This window comes from Culex quinquefasciatus, chromosome 2 (genome assembly GCF_015732765.1).
Source record: "Culex quinquefasciatus strain JHB chromosome 2, VPISU_Cqui_1.0_pri_paternal, whole genome shotgun sequence".
In the NCBI taxonomy this organism is placed as follows: domain Eukaryota; kingdom Metazoa; phylum Arthropoda; class Insecta; order Diptera; family Culicidae; genus Culex; species Culex quinquefasciatus.
Genome location: NC_051862.1, coordinates 59,281,111 through 59,304,511, shown reverse-complemented (window position 1 = coordinate 59,304,511; position 23,401 = coordinate 59,281,111). Strand labels below are relative to the sequence as shown.

Here is a 23,401-nt window from a genome sequence, read left to right as displayed (position 1 = left end):
AATAAATAATCACCAATTTTATTTTTTCCGTGTATCATTTTTTTTCAGTGTAGTCCATATACATACCTACAACTTTGCCGAAAACACCAAATCGATCAAAAAATTCCTTCGAAAGATACATATTTTTGAATTTTCATACATCATTTTTGTATGGACAGTAGGGTGCCCAGAATATGGGACTTTTCCTCAAAACCTCGCTCCACAAGCTGAATATTATTCCTTGACCTATTTTAGGACTCTGGGCCAAATATGAGCAAAATCGGTCATCATTTACCCATTGATAGTCGGAGGTGAAGTTTGTATGGGAAAAATCGAAAAAATGTATGGAAAACCCAAGTTTCTTAAGGTTTGGTCTGCACGGTGCGCTACTTCCATCCAAATATTCTCAAAAGTGAGATTCTTATTGGAAATGTAATGCTCTACAACTAGAGGGTGACGAGCGGGAATTCCCGGGAAAAATTTCCCGGGAAATCGACCATTTTTGAACCTCTCGATTCCCGGGAAATTTGGTCGAGACTCCCGGGAAATTTTAAACTTATAAATATTGAAGCAAAATTATATAATCTAATCAAGAATTATTTGAAAAATTCAAAATTGTTTGGAACATTGGATGTCTAATATTCGATGCTCAAATTCAAATAAACCAATGCTTCTCTAATCTTCCTATTCATTTTATTTTTATTTTTAAAAGTTTAACTTGTCAAAAATTCCAATAACTATAATCGAGAGAAGCCAAAAAAATGTGGACCCCAAAATTTACCTTAAAACATACTCTGCAGTTACACCCTAGAAATGAAATTTAATGTTTTCTTTTTATAAATCCAGAGTGTTTATAGGGCGTTGTGAAAAAAACTCTAGAAATATTATTTTTATTTATTATTTCTAAGAGGTAAAAGCTTTTTCAAGATAAGTTCAAATTCCATATCTTCTCTCGAGCATAGCAATCCTCATTTTTTTTAATTCTAAGTACCTAAGTTAATTTTCAAGGTAATTTCTTCTTTTGATGTCAAAGCGATTTCATTTTATGTATCACGTCAAACTTAATATTAAACTCTGGAGCGGTAATCTATGTTAAGTTAAGGTTCGCCAATTGTGAATACTCCGGTTTTCCTGATAACTGTAAATATATCTTCAATTAAAATTTACAGTTGACCTTAAAAAGGATGAAAAAATTTAAATTGTTGTTTTGAGTCGTTATTGCTATGTTTTTACTTCACAAAAATTGAAAAATAAGAAGTTCATGGAACAAGTTTGTGAAACATTTGAAAAGTCACTCATTGCGGATTATTTTAAAACAATTATAGTAAAATATATAGTTCCTCAAAATTATGAGGATACTTAATTTAACGAATAAATAACGAATTTAATACTTTTCTTTTTAAATTTTGCCACTATTGGCATAGTAAAAAAAACTCCCGGGTCCCGGGAATTCCCGGGAAATGGACTAATTCAACTCTCGATTCCCGGGAAATTGAAAATCTCGAGAATCGGCACCCTCTATCTACACCCAGAACTGGGCATCGGCATACGAGAGGATAAAGAGCACGATTCGGTAGTAAAATGGTACTGTGTGCGGACGGAGAGGATAAATCCCGAAATTGCCTTGAGTACTTTACTCAGGGGTCATTTTCCAAAAAAGTTCATCTTTCAAAAAAAAAGTACCGGTACCGAGATTCGAACCCAAGACCTTCGGCTTATTGAACCGTGCCTTTGCCGTATAGGCCACCATGGTTCGGTGACTAAGTGGTGGTCATTTGTCCATATAAGCCACTCAATAGGATGAACTCGTCAATGAACGAATGAACACGCGAGAGGTCTTTACTCACGCAAAATAGTACTTTCCTCACGTTTCTTTTCTTGAGGACTTTCCCTCGTTCTTTAACTTTGGGTGTACAACTTTGTAGAACATATACACCCAAAGTTAAAGAACGAGGGGAAAGTCCTCCCGAAAAGGAACGTGAGGAAAGTACTATTTTGCGTGAGTAAAGACCTCTCGGGTGTTCATTCGTTCATTGACGAGTTCATCCTATTGAGTGGCTTATATGGACAAATGACCGCCACTTAGTCACCGAACCATGGTGGCCTATACGGCAAAGGCACGGTTCTATAAGCCGAAGGTCTTGGGTTCGAATCTTGGTACCGGTACTTTTTTTTTTTGATGGATGAACTTTTTTGGATAATGAACCATGAGTAAAGTACTCACGGCAATTTCGGGATTTATCCTCTCCGTCCGCACACAGTACCATTTTACTACCGAATCGTGCTCTTTATCCTCTCGTATGCCAATGCCCAGTTCTGGGTGTACCAAAGCTGTAAAACTCGATCCAGAAAAGTTATTAGCGATTTCAAAAAGTCATTTTTGTATGAAAAACATTTTTTTCACCAACTTTAGGCTCGGGTATCAATGGGTTAATATCATCCAATTTCGCTCAAAACTTACACAGATGCTTAAAATAACCCAAAAAACCGTTTTCCGCTTGTGGAGCAGGGGGTCATTTTTTCTGGGCACCCTAATGGACAGCTGCCAAATTTGTATGGAAAATTATATGGACAAACTAATGATTCAAAATGGCTTCTTTGGGCATACCGAAGGCACTAAAAAAGTTTTAGCCGGATTAAATAATACAAAAAAAATCGAATGACCGAAATCTCAGAGAATCGCTAATATCTTTTCAGGATCGAGTTTTACAGGTTTGGTATGTTCTACAAAGTTGTATAGCATGCAATTTTCAATAAGAATCTCACTTTTGGGAATATTTGGATGGAAGTAGCAAGCCATGCAGACCAAACCGTAAGGAAATTGAATTTTTCATACATTTTTTCAATTTTTCCCATACAAACTTCACTTTCTAGTATCAATTAGTAAATGTTGACCGATTTTGCTCATATTTTGCTCAGAGTCCTTAAATAGGTCAAGGAAAAATATTCAGCTTGTGGAGCGAGGTTTTGAAGAAAAGTTCCATATCCTGGGCACCCTAATCAACACCTGTAAGGGACTATTCTAAACAACTTGTAGAAAGAATTTTGTGAAAATAAATCGTCGAATGTAAAATCCTGGATAAAATGATGGAAGTCGTCACCTTAACTCTTTTATGAATAAAATATATTTTCAATAAAAAGTGAGTACGCCGTCAAATCGGGCGTCCTTTTTCACGTTAAAGCCCCTTTCCCACCAAATTTCTTTTCCGATAGTCCAAATATAAAATGAAGCCCTTTCTCCACGAGATATCAAAACATGAAGAGAGATCGGTGCCACAACTGTGTTAGATTACAGAAAATGATTGAGGATGAACAAAACCGTGGTGCAAAATTTGCATTTTGGTCATATGGATAGAGCTAATTAGCAAGCAATTTCTATGATGATACAAAACAATCACCCACAGAACACACACACCCACGTACAATGCACTGACGTCCGTCAATCAACAAGCAAACAATCTAATTGGCTGTAATTACACCCTTGTCCACCTTAAGCACACACTCACACGCATAGCTATTTTCATCTCTGAAGTGCGCATCCTTCCGCGAAGAACAACTTGCCAGCCCCAGCAATAACCCTCAACCCTCAAGTTGAACAACCCTTACCACTGCTGCCACTGCTCAGTGTTTTGCGGTTTCGGTAAAGGCGAAAGTCGATCTCTTGTTGAGAAGCAAATAAGGATTCCCCAACTTTGGGAACGTCACTTTGAAAAGGACTTATCATATCAAAAAAACGCGAACCTCTAACAATTTAAAAGATATTTTCTAAAAATTCTAAAGCATTTAAAAAAAAACTGGCATTACTTTACTCTCAAAACTTCTTTCCAAAAGTCACACAACATCTTTCAGACCAGAGAGCATACCCATCGGAGGGCAAACATCGCAAAGCAATGAACCGATACCGATGTGTGTTTGTGTTTGTCTAAATGCGAAAACCCATCCCTGCCGTCCCAAAAGTGTCATCAATCAAAGTCATGCACGGCCCTGCAACACTGGCACGCTGTCATGACGTCAGGGATGCCAGGAATGCTGGAACTCGATGTTATTGCTCTATCTACTTGGTATGCAACAAATGTCGTGCTGGGGAAAAGCGCGCACAAAATGGCTCGCATTTTTCCGTTCAAGTGAAACCGCGCAGTGTTGCCAGTGTTGTGGACCAACAGTGCACTTGCGTGATGGCAAAAAAAACTGTCACCACACCAGAAAAGTCATCATCTTGCGTGACACGGTTTTTGAAACACAAAACCACAAAGTCATTAGTCCCCGAACGAACCATTTTGTTTTCGCTTTCCCTCTTTTTGGCAGGACATTGTTCGCCAACAAAACTAAACGAAAATTAAAAAGTACTTTACCACATCGGCGGCATTCAGTTGGTTAACGAAAAATAAAACCGGAAAGGGTTGGGCCATTTTTCATGAAACGGTCAACGCAAGCTTAAAAACGATCGTAAAGACGAACTTTGGTCGGTCGGTCCTGGGCTGATAATGACGCACATCAATCATTCCAGCGATGAAATGTGTGTGTGTGTTTGTGGCGAAAGTGTCCTCTGTACGATCTCAAAGTTTGATACCATACTTGGTGGGACCATCATCATCGGTTTTTGTGATTTTGGTTTTGAATAATAATTTTAAAATTTAAAAGTGCCGTAAATTGATCTGAAAAATTTGGACCTCAAATGTTTGAATTGGGTCATTCTCCGCCAACTCACATAGCAGTTGCCCCGACCAATCTTCGATTTTGCGAAACTTTGTCTTAAGGGGTAATTTTGGTGAACTCGAGAAGGTTACAGGCAATCCCCTTATCCCCAACTAAGTGTGAGTGTGCGTCGCACGTTGTTATTGCACCTCGATACAGCTCCGCGAAAGTGAACCTAGAACCACCGAATTACCGTTCCGTCGTGGCCGAAAGTGTGTTTAACCAACGCCGAAGTGCGTCGCGAACCGGCATCGCGTGTTATAATTGACCCGCAATCGACGGCCGGGCAATAAAAGTGAATTTATTTTTGCCATCCATCGTCGTCGTCGCGGGACAAACAAGCAGAACAAAGGGCTAAGTGTGGTGTAGCAACAAGACCAGTGGCAGTGCAGTTGTGTCGATTGCGTATACGCACACTAATTGAAACCGCGCGCGGTGTGCCGAGTGTGCAATTTTTGAAAAAGAAAACGGGCAAAAGTTTTAAACTTTTTGCAAAAATAAAATAAATTTTATTATTGTGAAATTTGGTGCTAGTAGTGAAACGCTTTTACACACACAGTAGAAGACGTCCTCTTCCGGATATGAAGACCGTTAGGCTTCGAGATAAAAGCCCCGTTACGGTGTCGTGAGAAAACCGGAGTTAAGTCTCGGTAGCTCGTAGGTGGTTCTCCACCCCGAGACTAGGTAGCGCAGCCCTGATAAGGCTGCCTACCGAAAAAGAGGATCGCGAATGGCAAGAAGGCTAGAAATCCGGAACAAACGGCAGAAGCCCATAGAAAAGCAGACCACCGATTGGCGACTCGGCTCTTGGAACTGCAGGTCTTTAAATTTCTTGGGTTTCGAATTCGCCTTAGCGAAGGAGTTGCAACCTCGCAACTTCGATGTTGTGGCACTGCAGGAGGTGTGCTTGGAGGAGGAGCAGGTGCTCGACTGGCCAGGTCGGCAGACCAATTCCCGTTTTTATCTGAGCGGCGGCAAGGACAAGAAGCTGGGTACCGGCTTTATCGTGCGGGGCAAGATGCAGGATCGCGTATTCGGCTTCACGGCGATCAGCGAGCGGATGTGTAAGTTGAGGATAAGAGGCCGTTTCTTCAACTACAGCATCATCAACGTGCACTGCCCCCACGAAGAAATGACCGATGATGACAAGGAAGCATTCTACGCGACGCTGGAGGAGGTGTATGACGGCTGTCCGCGGCAGGATGTAAAGATCATCATTGGGGACATGAACGCTCGGTTCGGAAGGGAGGAAATGTTTCGACCGACAATAGGCCCAGAAAATCTACATGCGGTCACGAACGACAACGGCCAACGCTGCATCGACTTCGCAGCCTCCCGTGGAATGGTGGTCAGGAGCACCTACTTTCCTCGCAAGGACATCCACAAAGCCACCTGGACATCACCTGACCAACGGACGAAAACGCAAATCGACCACGTCCTGATCGACGGCCGATTCTTCTCGGACGTAACGCACGTGCGCACCTTTCGCGGTGCGAATATTGACTCGGACCACTACCTAGTTGGAGTTGACATGCGCTCAAAGCTGTCGACGGTGTACAACCAACGCCGAAGCCGGCGGGCCCCTCCGTTCAACACCGCGTGTCTGCAGGACGGAGATGTGGCCCACAGTTACGCGCAGCAGCTGGAAGCGAATCTGCCAGGTGAGGAGGAACTTGGCGCAGCCTCGCTCGAGGGTGGTTGGAGCCGCATACGCTCAGCCATCGGCAGTGCAGCGGAAGCCACACTGGGTAGTGCGATCCGAGTCAGTCGAAACGATTGGTACGACGACGAGTGCCAACAGATTACCGCCGAGAAGAAAGCAGCTTACGACAAGAAGCTGCACAAGGCGACGAGAGGGAACGTGGAACGATACCGGCAGGCTCGGAATCGGCAAGTCGCGGTTTTCAAGCTCAAGAAGCGCCAGCAGGAAGACCGGGATTGCGCAGAAATGGAGCAGCTGTTCCGAGCTAACGAAACGCGGAAGTTTTACGAGAAGGTGAACCGGTCCCGCAAAGGCTTCGTGCCGCGAGCCAACGTGTGCAGGGACAACGAGGGGAACCTGATCGTAAGCAAGAGCGAGGTGTTGGACAGGTGGAAGCAGTACTTCAACGAGCACCTCAACGGCGATGAAGCGAACGGAGACGGCGATGGAGTCAACCTTGGAGCGCCCGCAGCTGATGAACAGTTCCCAGCACCTGATCTGGAGACGGTGAAGAGGGAGATCAGGAAGCTGAAGAACAACAGAGCTGCCGGAAAGGATCGGTTACCTGGTGAGCTCTTCAAATATGGAGGAGAGAAACTAGCGAGGGCGCTTCACTGCGTGATTTCCAAGATCTGGGAGGAGGAGAAGCTACCGGAGGAATGGATGGATGGTGTCGTGTGCCCCATTTACAAAAAGGGCGATAAGCTGGACTGCGGCAACTACCGCGGCATTACGCTTATCAACGCGGCCTACAAAATCCTCTCCCAGATCCTCTGCCGTCAGCTGTCACCCCACGCAAGGAGGTTCGTGGGGCCCTATCAAGCGGGCTTCACTGGCGCGCGCGCCACCACGGACCAAATATTTTGTCTCCGACAGATCCTCGAGAAATGTCGTGAGTACAACGTGCCCACACATCACATCTTCATCGATTTCAAGGCGGCCTATGATACAGTCGACCGCGAGCAGCTATGGCAGATCATGCACGAGAACGGATTTCCGGATAAACTGACTCGGCTGATCAAGGCTACCTTGGATGATGTGATGTGTCACGTGCGTGTTTCGGGGGAATTAGCGGAACCCTTTGGATCACGCCGAGGGCTGCGGCAAGGTGATGGCTTATCCTGTTCGCTATTCAACATCGTCCTTGAGGGCATTATTCGAAGGGCGGGCATCGAAACGAGTGGCACGATTATGAACAAGTCCTACCAGTTGCTTGCTTTTGCCGATGATATCGACATTGTGGCAAGAAACCTGGAGACGGTGAAGGACGTCTACACCCGACTGAAGGTACAAGCAAGGCGTGTAGGACTTGGCATGAATACGACGAAGACGAAGTACATGAGAGGAAGGGTTCGAAGGATGTCGGCCCCCAAGTCTCACCCTCTAACTGTGGATGGTGATGAGTTGGAGGAGGTGAGCGAGTTCGTGTACTTGGGATCGCTGGTAACCGCCGACAACGACACCAGCAAAGAGATCCGGACTCGTATTTTTGCTGGGAATCGTGCCTACTTCGGATTACGGAAAACTCTCACTTCGGATCGAGTGCAACGCCGCACGAAGCTGACGATGTACAGAACACTGATCAGACCGGTAGTCCTCTATGGCCACGAGACCTGGACGATGCGGCAGGAGGACGAACGTGCCCTTGGAGTTTTCGAACGGAAGGTGCTACGAACGATCTACGGTGGAGTGCAGGTGTCTGACGGATTGTGGCGACGACGCATGAACCACGAACTGCACGCGTTTCTTGAAGAACCGACCATCGCCACCCAGGCGAAGATCGGGAGGCTCAGGTGGGCCGGCCATGTCGCCCGAATGGACGAAAGCCAGCCTGTCAGACTGCTTTTGACCGCGCTGAACCAGCTGGCGGAACAGGCAGAAGAGCAGGGAAACCACGCGCACGGTGGGGAGATCAAGTGAATGGTGACATCCGGAAGATCTGTAACCTGGGAAATTGGAGAGTAGCAGCACAAGACCGAGAAAGATGGAAGCGTCTTCTTGCTACAGCACGCGTACCTGGTGCGCTATGCTGATTGGTATGGTATGCCTTATGGTTATACATGCTATTTTTGTAATAGGGTCCTAAAGCCATATGGGTCATTCCATCTCAACTGTGCACGAAAAAGTGCAAATTTGAAAATTACCCTCTCCGATCCTGCTCAAATTTGGCAGAGCTGTTGATACTATCAAAACATGCAAGAATCCCGAATTTCATCCAAATCGGACCACCCCCTCCATTTTTGTACCTCCCAAAAAAATCGACTTTTTGGCGATTTTTGACCAAACCTCCTAGTTTCAAACGGCGATAGCTCAGGAACCACAAATCTTAGAAGGTCAGTCTTAGACTCAATTTCTAAGGAAATTGGACGTAGAATCCATTTCCGTGATCAAAATGTTGATTAATTTATTTTTTCTATCTGTATTGCGCAATTGAAAACTTTAAACGGCCGTATCTCAAAACACCCCAACTTATTTTTTTATTTAACCTCACCATCGTATTCCCCGGACAATTTTACATAAGAATCACTTAACGACAGAAATGAATATGTTTCGTTCCAGAGATATCGAATTTTAAAGTTTTGTGTTTTCGAGATTACCTACATCAGCTTCATTCGCCGCTTCGGGCTGATCAATAACTGCTACCTGGTGTTCTGGGAGATGATAAATTTAATTTATATTTTTATAATTTTACGCAAATATTTATTCAAATGGCTAATAGGGAAAATTGTCGTATGTTTGGCAGGTTAAGTCCTCGCTCCTAGTTTCGTCCAATTTGCTCATTTTCACTATTTAAACAACAAATTTTGCAAAACTTTTGAGAGGAACTTGTTTGTTCACTTCTTATTGAGCTATTTATCACTCGATTTCAGTTGAAAACGCTTTTAATCAGCTGTAATTGAATGCCAAAGCGCTGATATGGCAACATTAGAGGAACGCTGGAATTAGATGCTGTTCCCCTACCTTGATCAATCTATTTTTGTGAAAGGAATATTCATTGAGTTATTTTGAATGCACCGTTTTTTATGCGTTGCTAACCGTTTTAGAGTACCTCCGAGGCCATGACTAGGGCCTTTATCATAGGCGGTAGCAAAATAGTGCCATTCAGCAAAAACCCCAAAACCTGCTTTATTATTATTATTATTATAGTTTATCGTCCCGCCTGTGTGGATCAATCGGACCGCGCACTGGACTCCAATCCAGAGGTCGCCGGTTCGAATCCCGCGGCGGGCGCTCTAAAATTCTTTGTGTAAATATGGGTATTCGGCGCCGTCGCTCCGTGCCATACTTTCATACACTTAGGAGCCCAGGGCGGCGAAGTCCTTGTAGATAAAAAGGAAGACACTAGTGGTTGGTACTAGCAATGGTGGCCGACAGCTATAAAGTCAACTTCGTTTTTTCGTTTATAGTTTATTATTGACACTTTACCATAATTTGGCAAATCTGATTTATGGTTTAAAAGATTGATCATATTAAATCAATTTTTATATTGTGAGCTAGCTCCATTTGATTAAAAGATGATTTTGGTCAAGGTACATTTAATTTAAAAAAATCATTATACGAGAGGACAGCAGCCGTATTGTGTTCCAAGAATCCAAGAATGATAGAAGAAAAAAACACACTGTTGTTTGGACGGTGTCGAAATCATCGCAACTAAATTTGGGGAATTAGCCGTTTTGCAGCAAGATCAAACTTTGTGATTTTCTTACATTTTTCAGTTTTATACTTTCCAGAAATCCTTTTTCTACTCCTTGTGATCGTCCTTCACTAGAGTACAACGTATCAACAAATTTTATTCATTTTAATTCATATTTTTACTCAATAATATATCGTGCACTTATTGTTCAGTGTTACTAACAAGATTAATTGCATTTTCCTGCTCGCTCCGTCGGAATCCAGTCTGCCCATTACTGTGTGTCGTTATTACTCTGTCCTGTAGGTTAGCACAGAAATTCACTTCATTTTTTTTTTAGCAGATAAACATTCGCGATTAAACTCCAGTTTCCTAAAGTGTTATACAGTTAATTTTTGCCCAATTTGATAAAGATTATTTATGATGAAATATTATTTCAATAAATGACCAGGTAGCAGTTATTGATCAGCCCGCCTGTGTGCTTCTAGCACAGTGTTTCTCAACCGGTGAGGAATTCCCCCCTGGGGGGGAATTTGGGCATTCATGGGGGGAAATGAGGATGCAAAAAAAAAATCAATGTCTTTAATGTGTTTTCAAAAATTAAATCATTTTCTGATACTTTCTTAGTAATTCTTAATGTTTTCATATGAATCAGAAAATTTGATGAGTTCTTAAAAATATTTGAAACAGCTTTATTTAAAAAAAAATCTGGATTATATTTGCAGTTCATCTCAGCTGCTCTTTAAAATACATTGGAAATATTGTTTGTGATTGTTTGATTTGTTTTTCTTTTAGAATTTTGGTTAGGTTTATGCTGAATAATAAAACAAAATTAATTGTAATAATGAAACTGAAAGTTTAAATTTTTCTTGACAAACAGTTCTTCAATTGAAAATAAAAATTGAAAAAATAATATTTTCACAATAATTTATGTAAGATTGAATTGAGGCTTCAAAACAATTTTTTATATGGTTTTTGTTGTTGTACTCTTTCTATCATTTATTTTTTTTTACTTTTTTTTATTCCTAAAAATATAAGAATTAATTTCTTTTTTTGCGTTTAGCTTTTTTTAAATCCCTTTGTTTTTTTCTTAAAATAATTCTTTTTCAATTATGTTTGATTAAATCAAACAAATTGTTTATATAAATTTTTATGTGTGTTTTGTTGTTATGCTCTTTATATCATTAACAAAGACTTTATTATTTCTAAAGATTTAAGAATTAATTTCTTTTTTTGCGTTCAGTTTTTTTTAAATCCCTATGTCTGTATTTTTTTTAAAACAAAACTTTTTCAATTATTTTTGATTAAATCAAAAAAATTGAAAAGAACAAAAGTAGTTTAGTTTTGTTTCGCACTAACAAATTCAATAATTTTGTATGATTCGTTTACTCATGATTTTAAAACATCAATGTTTTATTATTAATTATTTAATGGAAAATTATGTTAATTATTCAATTTTACCAAAAAATAGTGAAAAATGAGGGAGGGGGGAAAGAAGGTCTTTCAAATAAGCCAAGGGGGGAATGCAACGAAAAAGGTTGAGAACCACTGTTCTAGCAGATGCGGCGAATGAAGCTGATGTAGGTAATCTCGAAAACACAAAACTTTAAAATTCGGTATCTCTGGAACGAACCATATTCATTTCTGTCGATAAGTAATTCTTATGTAAAATTGGCCGGGGAACACAATAGTGAGGTCAAATAAAAAAACTAAGTTGGGGTGTTTTGAGATACGGCCGTTTAAAGTTTTCAATTGCGCAATACAGATAGAAAAAATAAATTAATCAACATTTTGATCACGGAAATGGATTCTACGTCCAATTTCCTTCAAAATTGAGTCTAAGACTGACCTTCTAAGATTTGTGGTTCCTGAGCTATCGCCGTTTGAAACTAGGAGGTTTGGTCAAAAATCGCCAAAAAGTCGATTTTTTTGGGAGGTACAAAAATGGAGGGGGTGGTCCGATTTGGATGAAATTCGGGATTCTTGCATGTTTTGATAGTATCAACAGCCCTGCCAAATTTGAGCAGGATCGGAGAGGGTAATTTTCAAATACTGTCCGCTTCAGATGGAATGACCCATATGTAAATTTTTATGTACAACGATAAAAACATCCTTAAATTCTGTTTTTATTTCTTAAATTTTTATGCCAGAAAATTGTCAAGAAAACATTTTACAATGGATCAACTATGGTCCCCTTGGAACGAGCTGTCAAGTAAAATGCTTTCTGTCAAGAAGGGTCTCGAACAAGTCTCGAAGTTACTTTTTATAATTGAATTAAAAAACATTTCAAATCCTTTGCGGTCGTACAAAGGATTATTGTACTCAGAAAAATAAGCTTTATCGTTGTGAACAATAATATCCCAAATTTAAGCTTCATTTCAGGACCCAATTGTCTGCTACAACTTTGTAGAACAATGTTAGTTTGTATGGGAAAATTCGAAAAAATATATGAGGAAAAGCAAAAATTTCAAAGTTCCGCCAAAAGATGGCGTTAAATGTGTCGGATCATTGTCAAGTATGAGATTCTTATGTAAAATTTTATGACAAACAACTATGTCGGAGACCGTAAAACGATCCGAGTTAATCCTGACGAGCAATCAAGGATTTTAAGAAGACGTTTTTGTACGAAAAGATATTTTTTCGCCAACTTCAAAGATAAAAAGCTATCTTTAACCCTTAACCGATTTCGCTCAAAATTTTCACAGTTACTTATGTTTGCTTAAGGAATCGAATCAGGGGGTATCCCTGATGTCGATTTTTTTATTGTCACCTTTATATATAGGCATGTGCATGATCATTTTTACGGATTCGTAATTCGAATTTCTTTTTACACTAGCATAACTTACTGGATAAAATATTCAAAAATATGAAGGATAATGAAAAAAGAAAAAAAAAATAAGAGTTTTCACGGAAAGTAACGAATTTCACGGATTCCACGCGTGAAAATCTTATGATTTTTATTATTTATGCTTGTAAATTTGCTGTACACGGGTCATTCTCCGCCAACTCACACAGCAGTTGCCCCGACCCATCTTCGATTTGCATGAAAATTTGTCCTAAATGGTAATTTTTGTCCCTGATCACAAATCCGAGATCCGTTTTTTGATATCTCGTGACGGAGTGGCGGTACGACCCCTTTCATTTTTGAACATGCGATAAAAGACATGTTTTTCAGTAATTTGCAGTCTGAAACGGTGATGAGATAGAAATTTGGTGTCAAAGAGACATTCATGTAAAATTGGACGCCCGATTTGATGTCTTACTCGAAATTCCGAAAAAAGTATTTTTCATCGAAAAAAACACAAAAAAAGTATTCAAAGCTCTGCTATTTTTCGTTATTCAACTGTAAAAAATTTGGAACATGTCATTTTAAAGGAAATTAATGTACATTAATTTACATTAACCCAGAAGGATATTGTTTTTTTTCACTTAGAACAAAATTTTTCATTTTAAAATTTCGTGTTTTTCTAACAGGGTTTTTTTTTAGAGTATAATAATGTTCTACAAAATTATAGGGTAGACAATTACAAAAAAAATGATCTATAGACATAAGGCAGGGTGGCCACCAGATTTCGATTTTCAATTTCCCGGTTTTTTCCCGGTTTTCTCCCGAGCCCAGAAGGAATTTTCCGAAATGTTTTTAAACCAAATTACAATGTTTTTTAGGCTAACGTTAGTACCAACATACTTTTTGAATGCATACATTTGGTTCTAAGTTTGAATTCCTCAAGAAAGCTTTCAAATCTTGAGTAAAAAGTAAGTAAGTTGTAAACGAAGCCGTTTTTAACTGTTTCCAATCCAAACATCTAATTTCCATAATGATTGGGATTTTTCATCATCATACATGTTGATTTTATAAACTCAAAATAAAAAATCGTTTAATTTTTGAAAATGAGATTGATTATAATAACTACAATTTATTAATTTTGTAGAAAAGAACTGCAAAAATAAATTGTTATCAACATTTATGTAAATGCTCGTTAATTCGTTAGTTGCCCCGAAAAATCAGGGGGCAAAAAAATATTTTTCAAAAAACATTAAAATTTCAATTGAAATTTAAGTGCAATCAGCTGAAATCTATATAAAATGCATTCCCTTGCGTTTGGAATCATTTTTAAGCATGTTTGGGTTGATTTAATAATCTTTAAATTTTTAAAATTTTACACCATTAGTTTTTTTTGAAATTTTTGTTACCGTCAAATTTTACATTTTTTGAAGACTAATGGTTGCAAAACAAATAAACTAGTGTAAAATGCATTTTTGAACACTTTTTGCATTCAAATGTTGAGACTATGGATTGTTCCCCCACTTGACTTGCCAGAGCCGAGGGACAAAAACTTTGAAAAATATTAGCATCGGCTTTTTTTCAACATGATCTCAATTTTTGTGTTGATGTAGTAACCACCTAAAAGTAATTGCCTGTATTTCAAGTGACTTTTTTGTAGCAGAATTCTAAATATATTAAATTTTTTAAATATTTTAAAGTTTTACATAAATTTCAAACGACATTTAAAAAAATATTTTGCAAAAAAAATCATTGCAAGTTTTCCTTAATAACTTGTCTGGCTGAAAAACTCAAATATTATCAAATAAAATAATATTTACAAACAGAAACTCCATGATATTATTATTTTTAAGTTGAAATATATTATAATTCAACCACAGAGTAACACAGAGCGAGCAGTCCGAAGAAATGTCATTTTATTTTTTGGCTCCATAAGGTTTGCTGGTAGCAGGCGTGCGATGTACCTGCGATGTACCACAAAGTGGAACCAAAAATCAAATGGCAGTTGTGACTCTGTCTTACTCTGTGATTCAACGGTTCTCAACTTTTTCTAGGCTAGGTACCCTTTTTAGTGTTACTTAAGCTGCTGGTACCCCCTAGCGTTCATACATGAAATTTTTCACGAAGAAAAAAACTTGAATAGGCCACACAACGTCCATGTACATTTCTTCGAATCAGTTTTCTTAATAAAGCTTCAAAATAAAATGTTTTACCCTGTTTTTCTGTAAAACTATCTACTATCTGGAGAAATTCCTTTTGTTAATTAAATTTTCGCTGTCTTTTTCATTTCTACAGACATCTCCCATATTTTTTTTAAATTTTAATTTTTGGAGATTTAAATTTTGTAAATAGTATTTTTTTGAAATTGTAGCTATTTTCAATTGAAAAATTATCTATTAACATTCCAACGCCCAAGGCTCCAAAAAAGTTGGAACGGTAACTTCAACTCGCTGGTTTTCGGGCATAACTCACCCAATCAAGACGATTCTTTTTTCCAGTGATTTGTTAGGATGTCTAGATTATGCTAGAACTTTGCAGAACTCAATTTGATCAAATCTGTAATTTTTGCGATCAAAAACATCGTTCCAACTTTTTTTTTCGTGTGTAAAAAAAAATTCGCCAAAAATTCCGCGGAGGCAGTCTTTTTGAAAAAGTTGGAACGATGTTTTTGGTCGCAGAAATTAGGGATTTGTTCAAATCAAGTTCTGCCAAATTTTAGGATCATCTAAACATTCTTACAAATCCCTGGAAACAAGAATCGACCCGAATGGTTGAGCTATGCCCGAGAACCAGCGAGTTGAAGTTACTGTTCCAACTTTTTTGGGAGGCTTGGGCGTCCGTGTAAGTTGGACATGCGTTGGGCGTTCCAGTGTTAAATGGTTGAGAAAATTCTTTTCTGCTTTCTTTTTTGAATAATTTTGTTGCTGAGATACAGGCCAAGAAAAATATTTTAAAATAGTGTATTTTAAGTGACAATTTAAGGAAATGTCTGACCTTTAAATTAAGAGAGATATTACTGTAATGTTGTTTTCGTACCATGAGATCCATAATTTCCACTTACAAAAAATCCTAATTTTTATTTTATGCAAAACTAATATTTTAGCAAAAAAAGGTCGAATTGAAAATATCCAAATCATGAAACATAAGATTATTTTTACCAACATGGTAGTAAATGGTAGTTGGCACAATATACAAATTTGAAACAAATATTTGCAGAAAAAAAAAACAAAAAAAATCCAAAAAACGGTGCACTTTACTTCAAATTCATAAAATTTCTAAACGAATGCAAATTATAGATTTATCATTCAAATATTTTTTTAACATTTTCTGATTGGTCAAAAACAATTCGCCCGTAATTCATTGCACCTTAAGCATGGTTGTTATTTTTTTGCTTCAAAGCAATTTGTTATTTTTTTTTTTCAGGAATAATATTCTAATTGAGAAAAGAACATATTGAACTCATTAAAGAGGCTTTTGTCAAATTTTTAATAAACTTAAAATATTCTCCCGGTTTGTCAGTCGAATTCCCGAGTTTTTCCCGGTTTTCTCCCGGTGGATAAAAATCCCGGTTTTTTCCCGGTTTTCCCGGTTTTTTCCCGAGGTGGCCACCCTGACATAAGGTGTTTGCTTGTTACCATCACGAGTTATCGCGATTTTACGAATAAAAGTTTTGAAAAAGTTACTTTTTGCGATTTTCTTTGTTTTGTCCCTCTTGTCTGTCTTTTTACAAGATATAAAAAAACGGTCCTCGGATTCGTGATCAGGGACAAAAGTCACCCCTTAAGACAAAGTTTCAATTTCTCGAAGATAAAAAAAGGAAATAAGGCCATTTCAAATTTTATCTCAAGTTTTTGTACTCCTCAAAAGTTTGCTTGAAAAATTCTACAAATAAGGGGGGCAAAAAAAAAGTTTTAAAAATTAAAAAATCTTTTGAAAAAACTGAAAGTGAACTTTTCAAAATTGTGCAAATTTAGAAATCTGGAACCACAGAACTGAAGAGATGTTAAATTTTGAGATTTATTTGTTCATATTTGAATTGATATTTTGAAATGGTTTACAGTACAGTCCAGACACGATTATCCGAAGGCCTTGGAAAAATTTCACTTCGGATAATCGAAACTTCGGATAATCGAATCACGAAATTTTTTTTTTCGATGTCTAATTTTTGATTGTCGAGCTTAGGTATGACCCCTAAACTACGCTAAAATGATTGAAAAAAAAATAAATCCAAGATGGCGGCCAATATGGCGGTGATGCAATATTGAAAAAATGTTTTTTATTTTTTAAAAGGCAATCAACAACTCAAATTTGACTAAAATGGGGTCGTAGAACTCAAATTTTATGTTAAAAACAAGAAAATGAAAAAATACGAAAAAAAAGTTTTTTGTTCGTGATTCGATTATCCGAAGTCTCATACAAACCTTCGGATAATCGAACTTCGGATAATCGAACTTCGGATAATCGAAACTTCGGATAATCGAGGCTTCGGATAATCGAGTCTGGACTGTAATATAACTGTTATAATGAATAAAGCAGTTTGCGATACCTTCTGCTGGAAAAAAGAAGAAAATTTGGCTTGCAATTTGTTTTATTTTATGACGAGTTTTGCTAGAAACTGATGCATCTTTTGTTTGGCTGAGATGATTTTAAAACTTCAAACATTCAAGACATCTAAAAGATTGCTACTCAAAATTTCAAATCACGCTATTTCCATCGAAACATCTGGTGTTGATTAGAAACTGTTTCATCTTTCAACAATATCAAGACATATCCCCATTCACCCGCCCGCTCACATGTACTTTCATGATTTATTAGAACATCTCTTCCCATTTCCGTTTTCCGGCCACGGACCAACGACTAACTGTCAGCCGGGATTATCGCACGGAACAGTTCCTCTTCCGCGTACCAACTCGTTGCGCCAAGTGTCGTAAATTTCCACCAACGCGTCAACATCATCATCATTTTCACATTTGGGACGACAATGGGGGGCAAACAGCAGCCAAACTTGAGTGAAAATTCGTCAAACAGGCTGGCTTGTTTCGTCGAGGCACATGTAAAGGTTGTCGCACAAGGGAAAACTCATCTCATTTCTTTTCCCCCTCGCTTAAACGTGTATTTTTACGAACTTTCTGATAACCGGTAATAAGCGCCCACTCTTTCTTCAGATGGTGCCAGCATTTTTTTTTGCTCAGCTTTTTTTGTGGTGTTCATTAATTTCTTTTTTTTTGAATTCTTAACCCTCATTTGTTTTATATTTGCTGCTTATAAATAAATTTGAATTTTAAAATATAACAAAAACAAGAAAAAAGCGTAAACAAAATTTAACAATGATATTCATCAAAGTAAAAAGTCTTGCACAGTACAAGGTTAAAAAAAACTCCAAAAAAGCTACCAAGTTTAGCAAAACTTTATCCCCTTCCAAACAACGTCCGTGTGACTTGGAGCAGAAACAGCTGGATTTGAAAGTAAAATATGCTGTAGCATAAATTTCACTTTGGCCGGCTTCCTCTTCAGTGTTTCAGGGGGGGGGGGGGTGAAAATGGGGTGGTGGAAGCAAACAAAACGGGCCACGACAAGCCGACTGTCGATTTCCCGCAAAGAGCGCCGCCGTCAATATTCCGAGACGGTGCTGAGCAGCAAATAAACCGAGGTGGAGCAAAAAAAAAGGAAAACATAACACTTTGACTCCGAGGGGTTTGGCCTTTTTTGGTGCGAAATCGAAGAAAAGTGGTTCGGAATTTCCGAGGAAAAAAAGGGCGAGAAATGGATGGCTTGCGTGTTGGAATTGAAAATTATGGTTTCGTGGTTTTGCGGAGAAGGAGCAAGCTTAAATCTGTACACTTTGACTTTTTGGTGAATGTAAATAAAATGTAGCCGAAGGCAGTAAATTCAGTTTGTTGTTCAAACAATGATTTTCTTCTTTTTTTTATACATTTATGTAAGTTCATTTTCATTTCTCTACAAATTCAAGTTTCAAATTGCTGTAAAAATATGTTTAATTGTATTTTTTAAAAGGTTTAATAGGATTATATGTTTTAAAACATTGAGGAAGCCAAATGTGCGTTTAAAATGTTAAGTGTTCGATTTTCCAATATGATCAACACCTAAACTTTCAAGCTCGAGAAAAAGGGTTTAGGTTTTAATAACATTTTAAAAATGATGATATAAATAATTCATTCTGATTTGGAAAATTGGTTTTCTTTCTCACTGAGCTAAAGCTATTATCCTGCAAGAAAAATTAACTTTCTATAAAAACGTCCTAGTACTACACCGTCAAAAGTTGTGTAGATTTGGAAGCTTCAAATTTGAAAGGTGTAATTTTACCTTCTTTTATGACGTAATATTACTTTTAGAATTCAGACTGAAAAAGTAGTGAATTTACACATTTTTAGAGGTAAAATTATACATATTTTTTTCTGACCTAAAAGATGTACCCTTTCCCTTATGTAATATAACCATGATATTTTTACTGGAAGTGAAAAAAATTGTCATTTTATCATTAAAAAAAAATGTAAATTTACCTCTTTTCCAGTGTAATGCCACCTTTTTTAGTCTATATTGAGGTAATATTACTTTCACTTTTAAAGCTTCTAAATTTGTGCAATTTTCTACTGTGTAGATCAAGTTATAGGGGAGCTGGGGGTAAGACGGCCAGGCGGGGTAAGACGGCCACCCCACTGTTTTACTAAGTATACTAATGAATATTACTGAAATGTTTAGCAATACTGTTCCTCATGCTAAATAATGCATATGGAGTCACCTTTGCCAAAAATATTGTTTGAAATAGTATAAAAATAGCTCAAAATAAACAAATAATTTTTGAACTTGAAACTGGATGTAATTTTCATGAATTACAACTTAGGCATTTTTGTTAGATAACAATATGTTTTCCTGTCTTCAAATATTTTTTCATGTTAAATTGAAGTTTTCCCTAGATTATGTCCCTCGAAAAAGTTTAGAAAATGCGATGAGCTATGTACAAAAATTGTTTAAAAAAATAATTTATTTGGGGGCAAGACGGCCACCTCCTCCGGGGGTAAGACGGCCACCCGTTATTTGTAGATTTTAATTGATATAGGTTATATTTTTGACGGTTTTTGACTATTAAGACATATTTGTAGATAAGGAAAAGCATTTTCAATAAAACTATCCATTTTTAATCAAAATGCTGTTAACTACCGTTTCGACAACATTCTTTACTGTGATATAGCAAAACTCATTGAATAGTATGAAATCCTATCAAACTTTTCATAAAAATCGCTAATTTAATATTGTTTACATAATTTTGATTTACTTATTCTAATCAAAATACACAAACTAATTATTTTGCATCAAATTGTGTTTGTTTTGTAGTAAAAATTCACAGTTTTTCATAAAATGTCAAGCCAAAATATGAAAATTTTTCTTCATTTTTCTTCACATTTGAAACCTGATTTTTTCAACCAAAATAGTTATGATGTTCAGAGAAGTCTGTTCAACCAACCTTGTAGGAATTTGGCTGGATTTAGCAAAGTTATTAAGTTAATTTATAGCACTGGCCGTCTTACCCCGCGTATTTCATATATATACGATTTCAATTATTTTTTTAAAATTCCTGAAAAGTATTGAAAATTGGTTTTTATACTAACTAATTTATGTCATTTCTATAATGGACTTGTAGTAGAACAATATGTACGTAATTTGAGATCAAAATAATCTGTTGTGTAAATTTTATTAGACTTCTCCCTTAGGGTGGCCGTCTTACCCCCATCTCCCCTAAATTTTTTTAAGTTTAAAGTAGTTCAAAAGTAATGTATAAAATGTGTTTTTGTATGTGTCCGGATGTCACGAAAGTGATCTGTTTTTTTTTAAATCAAATCTTATATCATATATCATTAGAAATATAGTCAATAGATCATTTCAATAAGTCATAAACATTAAAGATTTGGTCACTTTATCTATTAATATGAACACTTAAGTGATATTTATATACTTTTTTTTCAAAACCTTATCTCAGTAAACTTCATATAGATAATGTTCTGATCTACGTTGCGACACATCATTGGATAAGTTATTGAAATACTTTTCGAATCAGTAATAAATTTTGATGATCTGGTCACCCTATTCAAAGTGATGGCCACTTATATATATTGGAAGTGATCCGGATCTTCCTTGACACAAATCGTTGGATAGTTTATTAAAGGACCTTTAGACCATTCTAATGAGTTGTTAATTTTGAAGATTTGGCAACCCTATCTCTTGCTATGGCCACTTGAGTGAAAATTATGTTATTTTTGAAGCCATATCTCGATGAACTGCAAATGATGAAAATGTAATTATTTGAAAGTAGGTAGATTCGGTTATTTTTTGTATTTAAGCTAACTTTTTGTTTTTACCTGAAAAAGTCAAGCATTACATCACTGATTTTTTTATAAGATAAAATCAAATGCGATGTCAAAAACAAATTTACTGCAATTTTTATATTTAGCAATATTTTTTTAGAAAAGTTCATAATTTTGCCAACCAATTTTCTATCAGTCTTTGCCGTAGCTCAGAAGATGACATTTCTGGTCAGCAAAATATACAAAAATATAAAAATAATCTAAATTTACTACGGTTTATCTGGCAATAGTAGAAACAGAAATGGTCTTTTTCATCGTAATCAGAAGAGAAAGGAAAGGAAAAGTATTTTCCACTGGATTTTTATCTTATTGAAAGCTATAATGTACACAGAAAAATATTGTGTAAATTTGGAAGCTTTAATTTTGGAAGGTTGAATATTACCTCTTTTAGCTTTCAAAACGATCTTTAGTTTTCCGAGGACAACAAATCATTTTCAAAATTAGTTCCCAAATTAAATAATTTTGGGTTTGGCAACATTATATTAAACAAATAATTAAATACAATTTTGTATAATGGGAAAAGTTCGTAGCTTAAATATAGATTTTTTGCTTGTTCATTCGGTATGAATCATAAATGTTTTTTTTTATTTAACTACTCACAACCGTGACCGCCACTTTCATTTAAGAGTTTCCCTTGATACAACCGCTTCACTAGTGATTCAGTCGAGTGTTCTTTCCCCTGATAGTAGCGTATTTCCGCATTGATTCTCATTTTAATTATAAACAAGCAAACATGTAAACAAATTGAATCACTGCGCTCGGAGCACGTCGCAAGCAGGTGATAGTCCGCATATTTGAACGTCTTTCCATAGCTTATCAAAACACGAAATCAATTTTAAAATGCAAGGTTTTTTTTTGTTATTATTATTTTTTTAATAGCTGTAAGTTTTAAAAAGCTTTTTCCAAAATAAAGTTTTAAAATGAGATTTGCACTTTGAATTTATATCCAATTCTTTTGTAATCGAATAAAAAACCATTTTGCATTTCATATCGCTTGTAGATATTTAAGCAAATTCCAACACAATAAACCGTTTAAAGCTGCATAAAATTATGGCACCTTGTGCTACGCCACCCTAATTCAATTATGAGAAAGTTGTACTACACGCCACCGCGGGGGTAGTTCACACTGTAATATCTGAATGAAGTTGAATGACCATGAGAACGAACTTTAACGGAACTGTTTGCTGTTACTGTACTGCACGCAAACTTTACAAAATTAAAGGTCATGTTATTGAGATGAATCCATTGGTAATGACACTCTTTCTTACTTGCGATAAGTGACTTATAAAAATGGTGCTGGAGAATCACATTTCGTAGTTCAACCACGTTCTAATCGTAACAATTTCGCAAGTTTTTTTTTCTGCATCATTCAGTGTAATAGTGTTACGAAACAACTCTCTTTCAGTACATTGGGCAGGCGACAAAATTCTTCTTCCTTGTGTCAACTTACCTTTTTCATCTCGAAGTCGTTCATCGGTTCCACCGGCGGACACTCCCCGGTTTTGTACGTGTGGCCTGCCGTGAGCGTGACTAAACCGCAAACGACGGCACAAATCGCCATCAGTGCCGGAAACTTTGCCATCTTGGAACTATTTCAGCAAAATAAAAACTTTTTTCACGCTATTTCTACTTGGGCTATCTGGACACTAGGAGAGAGAGTAAAAAAAACGTCACTTTTGAACTTTTCTTGATACCAAACTAACGAGTTTTACACACGCACGCGAACTACCGAGATATCGTCAAGAACTTCAAGAAGTTCAGCACAGAAAAAACTCTAGATTGAGGACGAAGAAGACGAACGATCCGGACGAGCTCAACGGAAAAGTTAAATTGAATCAGTTCGCCGAGAATCTGCTGCGAGAAGCTGGACGATTGCCTCTGGGGCGCAATCTTTGGACACCGTGCACTGAGCTTGGCGTCGTTCTAGTTGTACACGCTGCCGTAATCAGTCAGTAGCTGCGGGAGATGAGGTTGATGCTGGTGTTGTTGTTGTTGGTGGTGATCACTGTGTGAGTGTGGTACTGCGTATACTTTTGATTGGATGTCTTTGCATGGGCGTTGTTTGCCAATAATTTATGTGGAAAATTGATTAAAAATTTATGCAGAAAAATTGTCCAATGTATTCACCAGAATGGCCCAGTCACCAGAGCTCTTTGGGAGCGTTCTTTTATTACGTAACGCAAAAAATCGGATTTTTAGACCCCTCCCCCTCGTAACAAAATTTCCAT

At 37.3% G+C, this 23,401-nt stretch overlaps 1 protein-coding gene across 3 annotated transcripts in view; it reads right to left on the bottom strand.

The window, feature by feature from the left end:
- LOC6052172 (apolipoprotein D) overlaps nt 1–23,099 on the bottom strand; it is a 41,021-nt gene extending 17,922 nt beyond the window's left edge. Inside the window, exons 1-2 of one of the 3 annotated variants that reach the window (XM_038254579.1) lie at nt 22,894–23,099; nt 22,624–22,819 (exon numbers count right to left, since the gene is read on the bottom strand). In XM_038254579.1, the coding sequence (XP_038110507.1) occupies nt 22,624–22,755 (132 nt within the window). In that variant the 5' untranslated portion in view covers nt 22,756–22,819; nt 22,894–23,099. Of the gene's footprint in view, nt 1–22,623 lie in introns of all 3 variants that reach the window. The other 2 variants (XM_038254580.1, XM_038254578.1) reach the window with 2 other exon arrangements.
- Nucleotides 23,100–23,401: the final 302 nt, after the last annotated feature.